The sequence below is a fragment of the Halichoerus grypus genome, chromosome 10 (genome assembly GCF_964656455.1).
Source record: "Halichoerus grypus chromosome 10, mHalGry1.hap1.1, whole genome shotgun sequence".
NCBI lineage: Eukaryota > Metazoa > Chordata > Mammalia > Carnivora > Phocidae > Halichoerus > Halichoerus grypus.
Window position 1 is genome coordinate 104,475,947 of NC_135721.1, and position 13,313 is coordinate 104,489,259.

General features: G+C 39.5%; 1 protein-coding gene across 1 annotated transcript in view; it reads left to right on the forward strand.

Annotated features, from left to right (window-relative positions):
* Positions 1-13,313, forward strand: part of PAK5 (p21 (RAC1) activated kinase 5) — a 288,487-nt gene that overhangs the window by 236,967 nt on the left and 38,207 nt on the right. The window contains exon 4 of the mRNA XM_036067827.2: positions 11,371-12,156. Within this exon, the coding sequence (XP_035923720.2) occupies positions 11,371-12,156 (786 nt within the window). The remainder of the gene's footprint in view (positions 1-11,370; positions 12,157-13,313) is intronic.

Consider the following 13,313-nt stretch of genomic DNA (forward strand, 5'->3'; position numbering starts at 1 on the left):
CTGCAGCTAGTGTGGCCAGTTATAGAGAGGCAGCATGGGCACACGTGATCGGAACACTAACGTCAAGTCTGTCCCTACCTACTCTCTTTAATTCCTGGTCTGTTTTCTAATTCTGGACTCACTATAATCATTATTCTATTAGTTAAGGTAATTCTAGCTTCTGTAACTTATTAACCCTTACATCTTAGTAAAGCTCAACAAAATAGAAGTTTATGTCTCACTTCATATCCAACGTGGATTTTCCTAACCAGAGCATGGTATCCCATGTGGTCATTCGGCAATACACATTCTACCACGTGGCTCCAACATCCCCTCACCATTAAGGGGAGCCTGCCAGGTCTTCTGCATTCAGCTGGCAGACAGGAGAATAAAGAGAAGAAAAGGCATTTCTCTGTAGCTTTGGCCAGGAAGGGATACGTATCACATCCTGCTCTCATTCTGTGAGTGAGAATTGGTCCCATGGTCTGTCCAGATGCAAAGGGTGCTGGGAAATATGGTCCTGGCTGGGAACAGCTTTACAGCAATACCTTTACACAGTGGAAGGGGAGTACACATCTTTGGTGGCCACCTAGCATATCTGCTACGTCAATCAAGCATACTGGTATCCATGCCCATGGGTTTGTGAGAAGGGAACCCTGTCTTCATTTTTAATTTTTTTTACTGTGAAATCTATGTCTAAAGAGGGTGCACGGATGCCTCTTGTGCCCCATCTCATGTCTTTTAGGCCAGCCTTTTTTCCTCGGGCCAGTGCTGAGGTACCCTGCCGCTCCCCTCCGTTGTACCGCTTACCTTTGCTATCGGATGTGGCGGTTTCTTCACCTCCCCCTTGTGTGACACCCGTGGGAGTCCCCTCAGCCATTCTGACACAGAAGATGGGAGCAGGTGGATGAATCCTTCCATCTTCATTCCTTTGAGTGGTCGGTTCTGAGACAGGCTTCACAGCTCCTCAGGAAAACCGAGCCGCAGTAGCCCAGATAGCCAGCTTGATAACACACCCTTGAATTGACATCCCCTTCTCTGTGTCACCCCCTTACTGTTCCTAACCTCATTTTCCAAAATAGACTACTCACGTGCAAGCCTTTGGCTCAGCTCTGCTTTTGAGGAACACAGGCTCAGGTGTGAATATAGCACATGAGAAGTTTAAAGAGTAATATTAGATTCTTATATATACTACCCACCTTAAGAAACAGATGGTGGACTGTTGTCTCATCTCCAAGTACTCCCTGCCCATACAAATGATTTTTTGTTTCAGTAAATGAATAAATTAATGAAAGAGATACTTCCTTAGACCTCATTGCTACCTAGACCCTGACCCAGAAAACAGCAAGCAAATAATAGTTAAGTTCTCAACTAGAATACTCATAGTCGCAAACCAACTTTAAACACATCTATGAAACACTTCTCACTGTTACCCCTGGTCAAACTGACTTCCGTTGACTTCAGCTCAACTGCCTCACATTCTAAGCAGCAAGAACCAGGACTATGAACTGCATTTGCTTTGCCAGATTAACAATAAACAGAAAGTCACCTTTAGGGATTCTCCTTGTATGGAACTGGTCACTAAATGCATTGGATTCCCTGTGTTTAAAGAGGCAGGAAAAATGGCAAACAGACCATTTTCCAGTTCATGAGGAATCTTGCTTTTTACTAAATTCACAAAATCGTTGTTAGATACATTGTATCTTATTAGAATTTGTGCAGAACATAACAGTAGTTTTAGTTAGGAAAGGAATTGGCTTATTCAGATTCTGTAGGATCATTATGTATTTACTGAGAAGATCTTAATGGCTAGAAAGCCTCACCACTGCCGCCATTTTGAGATGTCCTGCCCTGATTCTCCTGTTTTCCAGGAATATGCGATTCCAGCTGTTCGCCCAATTAGCCCCATCCCCTGTGGTTACCAAAAAAGATGTATGTAGAAAGGTGAAAGAAAATAGAAGATCCAAGGTCTTCTGGTGTTCGAAAATACAGCTGAAAATTAGCATTTCTTGCCCTAAGGATTCAAGTATGTCAGGTCTGTCTGTCTGTTGCTACGTACACAGCTTTTTCCAGCCACATTCCTTAATAAAAACAAGGGAACTGGTTCTCTGCCAACAGGGTGAGAATTCAGATAAATTGTTAAAAGTAGATACTTTCTGTGAGAGACTCCTGGTCTGTTCTCGAGTCATGGGGATATTTAGCTTATTGACCCCCAGAGAAGCGTTTACCCAGAACGACAAAATGGAACACATTCTTGAAGAGGATAGAATTGTTTTTTTTTGTTTTTGTTTTTTTTTAAGAAATGCAAGGTCTTATTAGGGCAAAGCTGTTAATTACACACTTCATTATTGTCAAGGTTAATACAGTGTGTGAGAGCAGAGGCCCTTTTTCATCTCTTCCTCGGCGCAAGGGGAGACAGCTGTTCTTACGGACAGATCCATTATAGCTTATCACTGGCCAGCAGCCTGGGGAGGAAGCACCATGAAATATGGCCACTGTCACCAAGAGAGCAGACGCTGAGCCGGTCCAGGCACAATGGAAAGACAATGAGAACCAGGCTGTCGGGCTCAAATAGATTGGGTTGCATTGATCTTTAATGCCTGGCTGTTCCCAGCATGAAATTCACCGATACTCTTGCAGTTATTATATTATCGATCTCTAAAACTGCACAATCTTGCGTTCATAAACTGACAGCTGTAAATAGTGGTTCTTACATCTTGGAAACCCGGTTAAACCGTGTTGTAAAATTCTGCGTGTTTGGATTTCATTATCATTGCTTGGTTGTTGATGATTCCTTAAAGTGAAACCTGTGTCAGGGGAAAAATATGACCTCGGCTCTAGTTGCCCTGGTCTTCCCGATTAAAGAAGGGTATTCAACCCTTCTTTTTTTCTCTTCCTTTTAGGCAGGTCAGCAATTTATTTTTAATAGGTATGTATATATTTTGCAAGGCCCTGCTTGTTAACACTGATTTAATCATTTTCATGAAAAGAGAGAAAAGCATGTGGTTCCTTTTTTTTTATGTTATGTTAATCACCATACATTACATCATTAGTTTTAGATGTAGTGTTCCATGATTCATTGTTTGTGCATAACACCCAGTGCTCCATGCAGAACGTGCCCTCCTCAATACCCATCACCAGGCTAACCCATCCCCCCACGCTCCTCCCCGCCAGAACCCTTAGTTTGTTTTTCAGAGTCCATTGTCTCTCATGGTTCGTCTCCCCCTCCGAATTCCCCCCCTTCATTCTTCCCCTCCTGCTATCTTCTTCTTTTTTTTTTTTCTTAACATATATTGCATTATTTGTTTCAGAGGTACAGATCTGAGGTTCAACAGTCTTGCACAATTCACAGCGCTTACCAGAGCACATGCCCTCCCCAGTGTCTATCACCCAGTCACCCCATCCCTCCCACCCCACCCCCCACTGCAGCAACCCTCAGTTTGTTTCCTGAGATTAAGAATTCCTCATATCAGTGAGGTCGTATGATACAAGCATGTGGTTCCTTTAAGAGTGATACATTTATACCATCTGTAAACATCTCCAAATGCTAAAAAGGGGATCCAAGAAAAGACGATGCCTTATATGGCCTGTTACAGTGTCTTGGGGTTTTTCTGTGTTTTGTTGTTGTTGTTGTTGTTGTTTGTTTGTTTTTTGTTTTTGCTATGGATAAAATTTTTTTCTGAAATTTTCAAATATCGGCAACCACACCTTCACTTCCATGGCACTCAGGTTTTATTCATCAATAATCCTAAGATTTATAGCTTCGTACTAAGATCATGATGCTATAGAAGCAGGTGTGCCAAAATAGTGAAATCTATTAAAGTATTCATTTTAGTTAAACAGTAGAGGTATTTCACCCCTATAGGGAATGGGAAAATGTTGAAGAGTGTAGCTCCTAGCAGCCAACTGGTAACATCAAATAATTTTAATACTGTATGTATATATGTGATACTATATATATGTGTGTTTATGTATATATAATGTTATCTAGATATAAAATATATTTAACTCTGCACTATATACTTAATAAAATATGTGTATTTAATACTGTATATATATGCACACACACATATATATAATCCTGAATCCTATTAAACTGAAAAGTAAATGCCAGTCTAATGTTTTTTATTATAAAAGTACCCTAGTTGTGGAAAATCTTGAAAATACACTAACCCCATTGAGTACACAGTGTGAAGATTGAGCAGCCGCATTATCCCTGCCTGGGAGCTCATTCAAGATGCAAAATCTCAGCCCCCTCCTCAGACCTATCAAATGAGAATCTCCCTTTAACAGGATCTGCCCGTGATTTGTATGCACATTAGGATTTGAGAAGCACAGGTCTAAAATATATAGCACCCTTAATCTCCCCACCTAGAGATGACCACTGTCAGTACTTTATTGTATTTCTATTAATCTTACTCTTCTGTACCTATCTTTCAGTTTAAATAGTTGAAAATCTAATTTTGTTAATTTTTATGACTCAGACATTACATTTTTAAGAAAGGTACCAATAGAGTGCTAATCATGATTTGAAAGTATTCCATTTTTTAGATCTGTAAGGAATATTTATTTGATATATATAACAATAGTAGTTAATTGAAGATACATCTTTAAACTCAAGAAATTTGTGTTTTGTATCTCAAATTACTAATAATGGTTTTTAAAAGTCTGAAACATCAGTTCTTCCATTATAGAAAGCTGAGATTTATTCTGTTATTTGCAGCTATTTTCCTAAATTATTATCAACCTAATTTAAAAGTAAATTTTAACTTATAAAATAAATATCTACCGTTTCTTAGTACTTACTGCATGCCAGAAATCATGCCAACTGTTTTATACATATTATTGAATCACATTAACCCAATGAGGCAAAGATTTATTCTTGTCATTTTAGGGGTTAGAAACCATGGCTTTAAAAGTTTAGGTAACTTGCCCACTATCACACAGCTGGTAAGTGCTATGAGCCTGATTCGAAACAAGGATAAAAAATACTACATTGAGATTATGCTAAGTGAAATAAGTCAAGCAGAGAAAGTCAATTATCATATGGTTTCACTTATTTGTGGAACATAAGGAATAACATGGAGGACATTAGGAGAAGGAAGGGAAAAATGAAGGGGAGGAAATGGGGGGGGGCAAACCATGAGAGACTATGAACTCTGAGAAACAAACAGGGTTTTAGAGGTGAGGTGGGTGGGGGGATGGGTTAGCCTGGTGATGGGTATTAAGGAGGGCACGTATTGCATGGAGCACTGGGTGTTATATGCAAACAATGAATCATGGAACACTACATCAAAAACTAATGATGTACATGATGTACTGTATGATGACTGACATAATAAAATAAAATTAAATTAAAAAAATACTATATTGTTTTTAAAAGTGTTTCTTATTCAATGAGAGTCTTTATTTTTTCTTCTAAATAGCATTTAGCTCATAGTAATATTAATTTTTCTCCTTCCACAATAATAAATATATAGAATTCTGTTTATTGAGTTTACTGCTATAGTTTTGTATATAAATTGAACATACATCTCTGGATATGCAATGATAAGTGCATGGAAACAGCAGACCCCCCAACTCTGAGGTCACAGATTAATTTGTGTGTTGAAACAGTGACCCTCTCATCTCCCAGAAAAATCTAAATGAACTTACTTGGGGGACAAAATTTGAAATAGTCGTTCATGATTGCTTGGTTTTTCATTTTCCAAATGTAAGATATTTATAGCACAATTAATGAGAGAAAAAAAGGGCTCTCCCAAACAGAACTTCATTATGTTATCACTTAGTCATTTAAAAAATACAGATAGCATGCATATAGGCATATTCTAGATTTCTGTTATAGTTTTAGCTGTTATTGTATGGATGGATAGGTGGGTGGATAGGTGGTTTGATGGATACATTGATAGATGATATAGACATCTAAATTCCTTTCTCACAGTATTCCCCAGAAACAAAGTGACTTGAGTTTCAAGTCTGCACATTCAGCTCATTAATGAAATTGGAAGAGTTTTAGTGGGAAAACGGGAAGATTTAAAGGACTCAGCAATTTCAAAGGAAGTATTCAATAATGCTCTGACCACAAAAGAATCACATAGGGAAGGGTTTTTTCCTTCTAAATATCTGTCCTGGTAGTGAATTTCTAAGACTAATAGTCCAGCCCCATAATAGCCATTTATTAATTTGCTGAAGATGAACTAACAGGTTCTCTGGATATAAATTCCAAAGGACAAGTGATTGAAATGCCACTTTGATATGAGCAGGGGACCCTTTCTTTTATCACAATTATCCACATAGCCCAAAGATAGTGGCATCTTGACATACTCTGATCATCTCTGTGCCTCCATCATTGAGTAAGTGATGAGCTGGTAATCACTCTTTTTTTTTCTTTTTTGTCATCTGAGTCCATCTATTAAAATTCCTCCTGGACCTAGCTCGTAATTCTCCTCTTCCTGAAAACTTACCATGATTTTTAGTTTGTTCATCTCTGATCTTTTCTTTACTTTATAATCTTCACGTTTTAACTTGCCTTCATTGACGAGTTGTGTTTAATGTTCTTTACTCATTTCAGATTTACAAATTTGTGTACACCGGAAGGCAGTGTGTACATTGGTATGTTTCAAAACTGCTATATAATCTCTCCCTCCCTCAGCCTCTATAATTCCTGAAGGTGTCTGGGAGGGGTATCACTAGATATCAAGTGATAGTATCCTTTTTATAAATTGGAGAAGAGGTAATGAAAAAAGGAGGAAACTAAATCACATAGCAAATGTGGCTGAAATTAAGACCAGAACCTAGAATTGCCCATATGTTGTAAATTGAACAACTCATCGCTAGGGAATGGAGTGTGCAATAGAAAGTACGTATTTTATTGACCCATTTTTGATGGATTATGATGTCACACACGAAGCGTTTGCATCCAACTGGTGCTATTTTGTTTAGCTCAAAAGAGTCTGAAGAGTATCTCAGAAAGAGAGCTAGACTAAGCTGAAAGTAATGTAACATTCATTGTGTATCAGCTATACTTTGATTTGAGAGAGAGAGAGGACACTAGACTGGAAGAGAGAGGCTTTGGGTTTGAATCCCAGGTCTGTTATGTGTCAGTGGGCAGAGTCAGCTCTGAATTTTAGTGTTACTCGGGAAAGGAAGGAGGAGGCCTAGATGATCTCTAGATTCCTTCCAACATTAAGATGCTAGAAGTGATTCTGTGGTCCCAGAGCTGAATATTTCATGTATTCAGAGATAGGAAGGGTAGAGGCAGACAAGAAAGATTAATATTGTTTAAGATGGATAGAATTTAGAGAAATGATTTTTTTTCTGAGATATAGACCCAAAGATAACATTGAACATGAAAAATCGTTATATAGCTAACTATTATTTGTCAAGTTCAGAGAAAGTCTGGATAATATTTTTGCTACAGGATTATCCAAGCAGGTCCAATAATTGAGAAGGTACTTAAAGACCTTGGCATACCTTATAGTCATTATTCATGTGGTATATCAGTCAATATGAATGCCCAGGATTAGAAATACCAGGAAGCTACTTTTGGGGAAGACCATGAATTCCTGAGAACATTTCATTGAGTAATCTGCCAGTTATTGATAGAGAGAATAGGAATGTGCAAGAGTATAATCTCTGTCCAGAATGGTGGCTAAAAAGACTTTTAGTTGGTCCACTGTGATATAAACAGATTAATACTATTTTCTTAAAAATTTGTACAAAACATGGGGCGCCTGGCTGGCTCAGTCAGGTGAGCATTAGAGTCTTGATTTTGGCTGAGATCATGATGTCAGGTCATGGGATCGAGCCCTGCATTGGACTCCTTGCTCAGCGGGAACTCTACTTAGGATTCTCTCTCTCCCTCTCCCTTTGCCCCTAACCTCGCTCATGCACTCGCTCACTCTCTCTCAAACAAATAAATAAATCTTTTTTAAAAATTTGCACAAAGCATTATTGAAGAAGAGAGGAGGCCAGTTGTTAAATCCACAGAAAGTAACAGTACCTATGTCTAAGAGAGTTTGAAGAACACCCTGAGCAAATAGAAAGAGAAATGATAAACAGGTAAGATACAACTGAAATGCAGTTGGAAGCTGCTCAGATAGACTTGAGAGTTTTGAGGATGAGTTACTAGCATTCGTACTTAATGCATTGGAAGATGTCCATTTCCTCCTTTTCTCTTCCCTGTGCTTACCTTTCCCTGTTCAAGGTATTGCTTCTCCCAAGTTCATCTGTTGGGGTGGGTGTAGATGTTCTTGCTCTGAGAAGAGGTCCAGATGTATAAATGACAGGTGGTTCTTTTTCTCTCTGGGGGATGCTCACACAGAACATCACCTACTTGGACAATCAATCCATTTAGACCCCTCCTCCACAAGCAATCCTAACACTCCATATGATGGAATACCGTTCAGTGATTTTTAAAGAAGAATGGGGGGGGGAAGAATAGGGGGAAAAATGGCTATTAATTCACAGAACCACCTGGATTAACCTTAAATGCATTATAATAAATGAAAGAAGCCAGACCAAAAGGCTCCAGACTGTTTGATTCTCTTCATATGATATTCAGGAAAGGCAGAACTACAAGGATGAAAAACAGATCAGCAGTATACCAAAGGTTTGGGGAGGAGGTGGTGTCTGACTGGGGGAAAGTTCAGGAGATTTTGAAGGGGAAGGAGATTTTGACCCTGTAATGGTGAATACATGATGCTTCGCATTTGTCAATACCCATAGAACTTTCCAGCACAAAGAGTAATTTTTTCAGCCAACCAGGAGATCAAGAGGATCCCAGGACGGAATACAAACTGTGGCAGAAGAATGTAACTGTTATACTTGTTTGATATAATGTCATTGAAGGGGGTGTTACCTAAGTAACTTTGGAGAACAGGGCTTGCTTTGAATGGAAACTTTAAGCCCAACGTCCAAAAAAACCATACTAAACACTGCACTCTAGCTGGCAACAGTGTTTCCCATTGTGGTGTGGGGTAATGATTCTGAAACTGCTATATCGGTATACTGGGATTGAATAACCAAAAGAATGGCAGATGAAGATCCAGGGTTTTCACCAACAAATATGAGGGAAAGCTAGAATGAACTATGTGGTACCCTAGATGAGATTCAGAGACAACAGTATGAATTCATGTTTAGCTTAATACAGTTACAGATGGACAGATATATTTAGAGATGTGTGTGCATACCGGGGGAAGTGTGTGTATCCATGTATTGCCTGGCTCTGTTCACTGAGAGGGTCTGGAAACAGGGTCACCCCAGTAGCAGTGAGCACACCCAGCATCCAGATATTAGTTTCTAATATCATTATCCAGTTCAAGGAACCAGGCCCCTTGGAGAAGTGGTTGATTTTAGGGCAAGCTCAGGGAACTGACAAGATGAACCCGGAGCATCTTGTAGCGCCAAAAAAGTGAGGAAGGGCTCAAAAAATAAGAGGATGGGGGCTTATGAAAGGGATAGAGCAGCCCATCTGAAAGAGCTCTCAGTAACTAAAGCTAGAACAGTTAGAGCAACAAAACAAAACAAAAATATATTTTAGGATTATAATCCAAAGTATAAAACAGATATCCATGATTCTATCCATACTGACACAACTAAATGATTGAATAAATAAATAGAATGCAAGTCTCCTGTGCAGAATTCCGCATACGTTGTGTAGATACCCCTTCTCAGGGAGGGAGACTGATTTACTTCCAAGGGTATAGTTTGGAAAGCAGGGAAGGAAGGAGAATGTAACTTTATAGTGTGGAAACCTGGTGAGCACTCCCTGGGCCAGGTGACCAAGGCCAACATCAGCAGTGATAAGCCATGTTGATGACAGGCACGCTGGATATGATGTGATAAAATTGGTACCTTACTCTGTGATCTCCCCGCACCCCTTCCAAACCAATAACCTCAGTTTAACCACGAGAAAAACATTAGACTTTCATAGTTGAGGGTATTCTGCAGAGCCCCTGACCACTATTCCTTAAAACTGGCAAGGTCATCCAAAAACAAGGAAAGTCTGAGAAACTATCACAGACCAGAGGAGACTAAGGAGACATGACAAATAAGTACGAGATATCCTGGATGGGACCCTGGAACACTAGGGAAAAAGCTAATGAAATTCATATAAACTGTGGAGTTTAGTTAATAGCAGTGTAAGATGTTAACAGTACAGTAAGGGATATATGAGAGCTCTGTATGTTCTCTTTGCAACCTCTCTGTTCATTTAAAACCATTCCAGAATTGAAAGTTTATTTAAAAGAAAAGGGTACAGACCAAAAGTCTTCATCCTGGACTGGTTGGATGGAAAAAACCAAAACCTTGTCTTTCATCCTGGAGACTTTGGGAAGCACTGATCTATAAAGCGTATGCTCTAGGACCGCTTTGACTTTGTCCTCTAGTTCGAAAGCCTCTATTCTACTGAGATGATTTTGAACTCCTTTGCTACTTGCTCAAAGGTATTTTTCTCTTAAAATCCTGGAAGTCTGGAGTCACAACACTTTGTTCTTTGATCCCCACCCCCCATCATATTTTGCAGCAAACCTTGTCATTGTCAAGGCACAGCTGACTGGCTTTGTAAGTGGTTTGTGATTTCTTTCTGTTCCTGGTATTCCAGTGTTATTTAGGTTCATTAAAGGTAACATTTGGGCTTGGCAGTTTGTCACTAAGATTTCAAGTACGACCACATCAATTGCTAAGCCATCGGACATTTAGCGATGATGATACGGAAGTGTGGCTCTAGCAGGTATTACCGTTAGATGCTTAATGAGAAGATCACATGTGATCACAAATAAAATCTCACAAGTAATCTTCATGCTGTTCCTTACTTACAGTTCAGAAAGTGTCTTCCTCTTCCATAAAATCTGGTAACCTCAGTTTTCATATGTCTTCCTTTATAAAAGGGTAAGAAAAGAAAAAATGTGTGCCCATTTCTGGGTATGTTAATCCTCAAGTGACGGTGTTTGCTGGTTTTGCAAATAATCTGAATAATGGATGTAAAAAATAATATGCTTTTTCTAATGAGTTATAGACTTAAAATTATAATCATCTTATTGTTAGGTGGTTAGGGTTTGGGAAGGGGTGGGGAGGAGGTTTCCCCTAAACTGGTAAATAAGACAATTGCTTATATAGTCTTCTAAATGGCTTTCTGATGTTTAATTGATCTCTCTATTGAGATAGGTAAAAGAAAATTTGCAATTTAAGATTATTTGCAATTTAAGAATATTTGACTTATTTCACCACTGAAATCAGTCAACAATTTTTTTATTATCACTTTTTTAGGGGACGTTCCTGGGGTCTTTTTTCCTCTGTGGTTTAAATTAGATGGAATAGGGGCGGGATTCCAACATCAATTTGAAAGCATGAAATGTTTTCTTTAAATGGCATTCCCTTTACTGTTCCCAGACAATCGTTAGAGGAAATAAACCGTGCAAGGAAATCTCCATCAACGGCCTGCTGGAGGACTTTGACAACATTTCCGTGACTCGCTCCAACTCCCTAAGGAAGGAAAGCCCGCCCACCCCAGACCAGGGAGCCTCCAGCCACGGTCAAGGCCATCGGGAAGAAAATGGCTTCATCACCTTCTCACAGTATTCCAGCGAATCCGATACCACTGCTGACTACACGACTGAGAAGTATCGAGAGAAAAGTCTCTATGGCGATGACCTGGATCCATTTTATAAGAGCAGCCATGTGGCCAAGCAAAATGGGCACGTCACGAAGACCAAGCACGGGGAGGCCCACTATCCTGAGATGAAGCCTTGGAAGTCCGATCTCGCCAGATTTCCCCTTGATTATCACTCACACTTGGACTCACTAAGTAAACCAAGTGAATACAGCGACCTCAAGTGGGAGTACCAGAGAGCCTCAAGCAGTTCCCCTCTAGATTATCCATTCCAATTCATGCCTTCTCGAACTGCAGGCACCAGTGGGTGCTCCAAGGAGAGTCTGGTGTTCAGTGAAAGCGAGTGGGGACCCAGCCTGGATGACTATGATAGGAGGCCAAAGTCGTCCTACCTGAATCAGACCAGCCCTCAGCCTACCATGCGGCAGAGGTCCAGGTCAGGCTCGGGTCTCCAGGAACCGATGATGCCCTTCGGAGCCAGTGCATTTAAAACCCACCCCCAAGGACACTCGTACAACTCCTACACCTACCCTCGCTTGTCCGAGCCCACAATGTGCATTCCAAAGGTAACGTTCACTGCCTCCTTCCCTCCCATGTGCATGCACCCTACAAAGGTGGTGCTAACATGACCTTCTCACGTAGTCAGATTCTAATGTGATGGTTTGCCTTTTAAGTGAGAATCCATATTGAAACCCTACCTGATTTCCAGCCATGAGCCCCAAGGGCAGAGGATATAGGGCAAGGCACATTTATTCATTAAAATCAAAGTCTTTGGAGATCTCCTACAGGGTTTCTGATTGAAAGGCAAAAAAAAATTCTTTATTTGAAAGCTATCCTGATATACTACTAATAAATATTGTGTGCTCCTATTATACTAAGTCCTCTGTTAAGAAGCATATGATTGTAAGCCATTAGATGGAGGAATACAGTGGTTCCTGCATTCTGGCAAAGTTTACAAGGATCTGTTGAAAAGGAAAAAAAAAGTCAGGATTACATGGTAAGCTTTTAATAAAGTTCATTTTAAAGTTAAATTTTAATATAATAACCATTCTAACAGGTGTGGGGGATATCTCATTGTGGTTTTGATTTTTCTCTGATGATGAGTCATGTCTAGAACCTTTCCATGTACCTGTTGACCGTTTGTATATCATCCTTAGAAAAATGTGTTTTCAGGTTCTATTGTCCATTTTTTGATTGGGTTATTTGGGATTTTTTTTTTTTTTCTATTGAGTTGTATGAGTTCCGTATATGTTTTTTAACCCCTTAACAGACATGTGGTTTGCAGATGTTTTCTCCCATCCCATCGGTGACTTTTAATTTTGCTGATCTTGCCCTTTGCTGCACAGAAGCTTTTTATTTCAATGTAGTCCCACTTGTTTACTTTTGCTATTGTTGCCTTTTGGTGTCGAAGACGAAAAATCATTGCCAAGACCAATGCCAAGGAACTTACCTCCTATTTTTCTTCTAGGAATTGTATGGTTTCAGGGCTTACATTCAAGTCTTCAATGCAATTTGAGTTAATTTTTGTATGTGGTGTAAGACAGGGGTCCAGTTTCATTCTTTTACACATGCCTGTCCAATTTTCACAGCACCGTATATTGAAAAGACTGTCCTTTCTGCATTTGTGTATTCGTGGCTCCTTTGTCAAAAATTGATTGACTATGTATATGTAGGTTTATTTCTGGTCTCTAATGTGTTCTATTGATCTCTGAGTCTGCTTTTT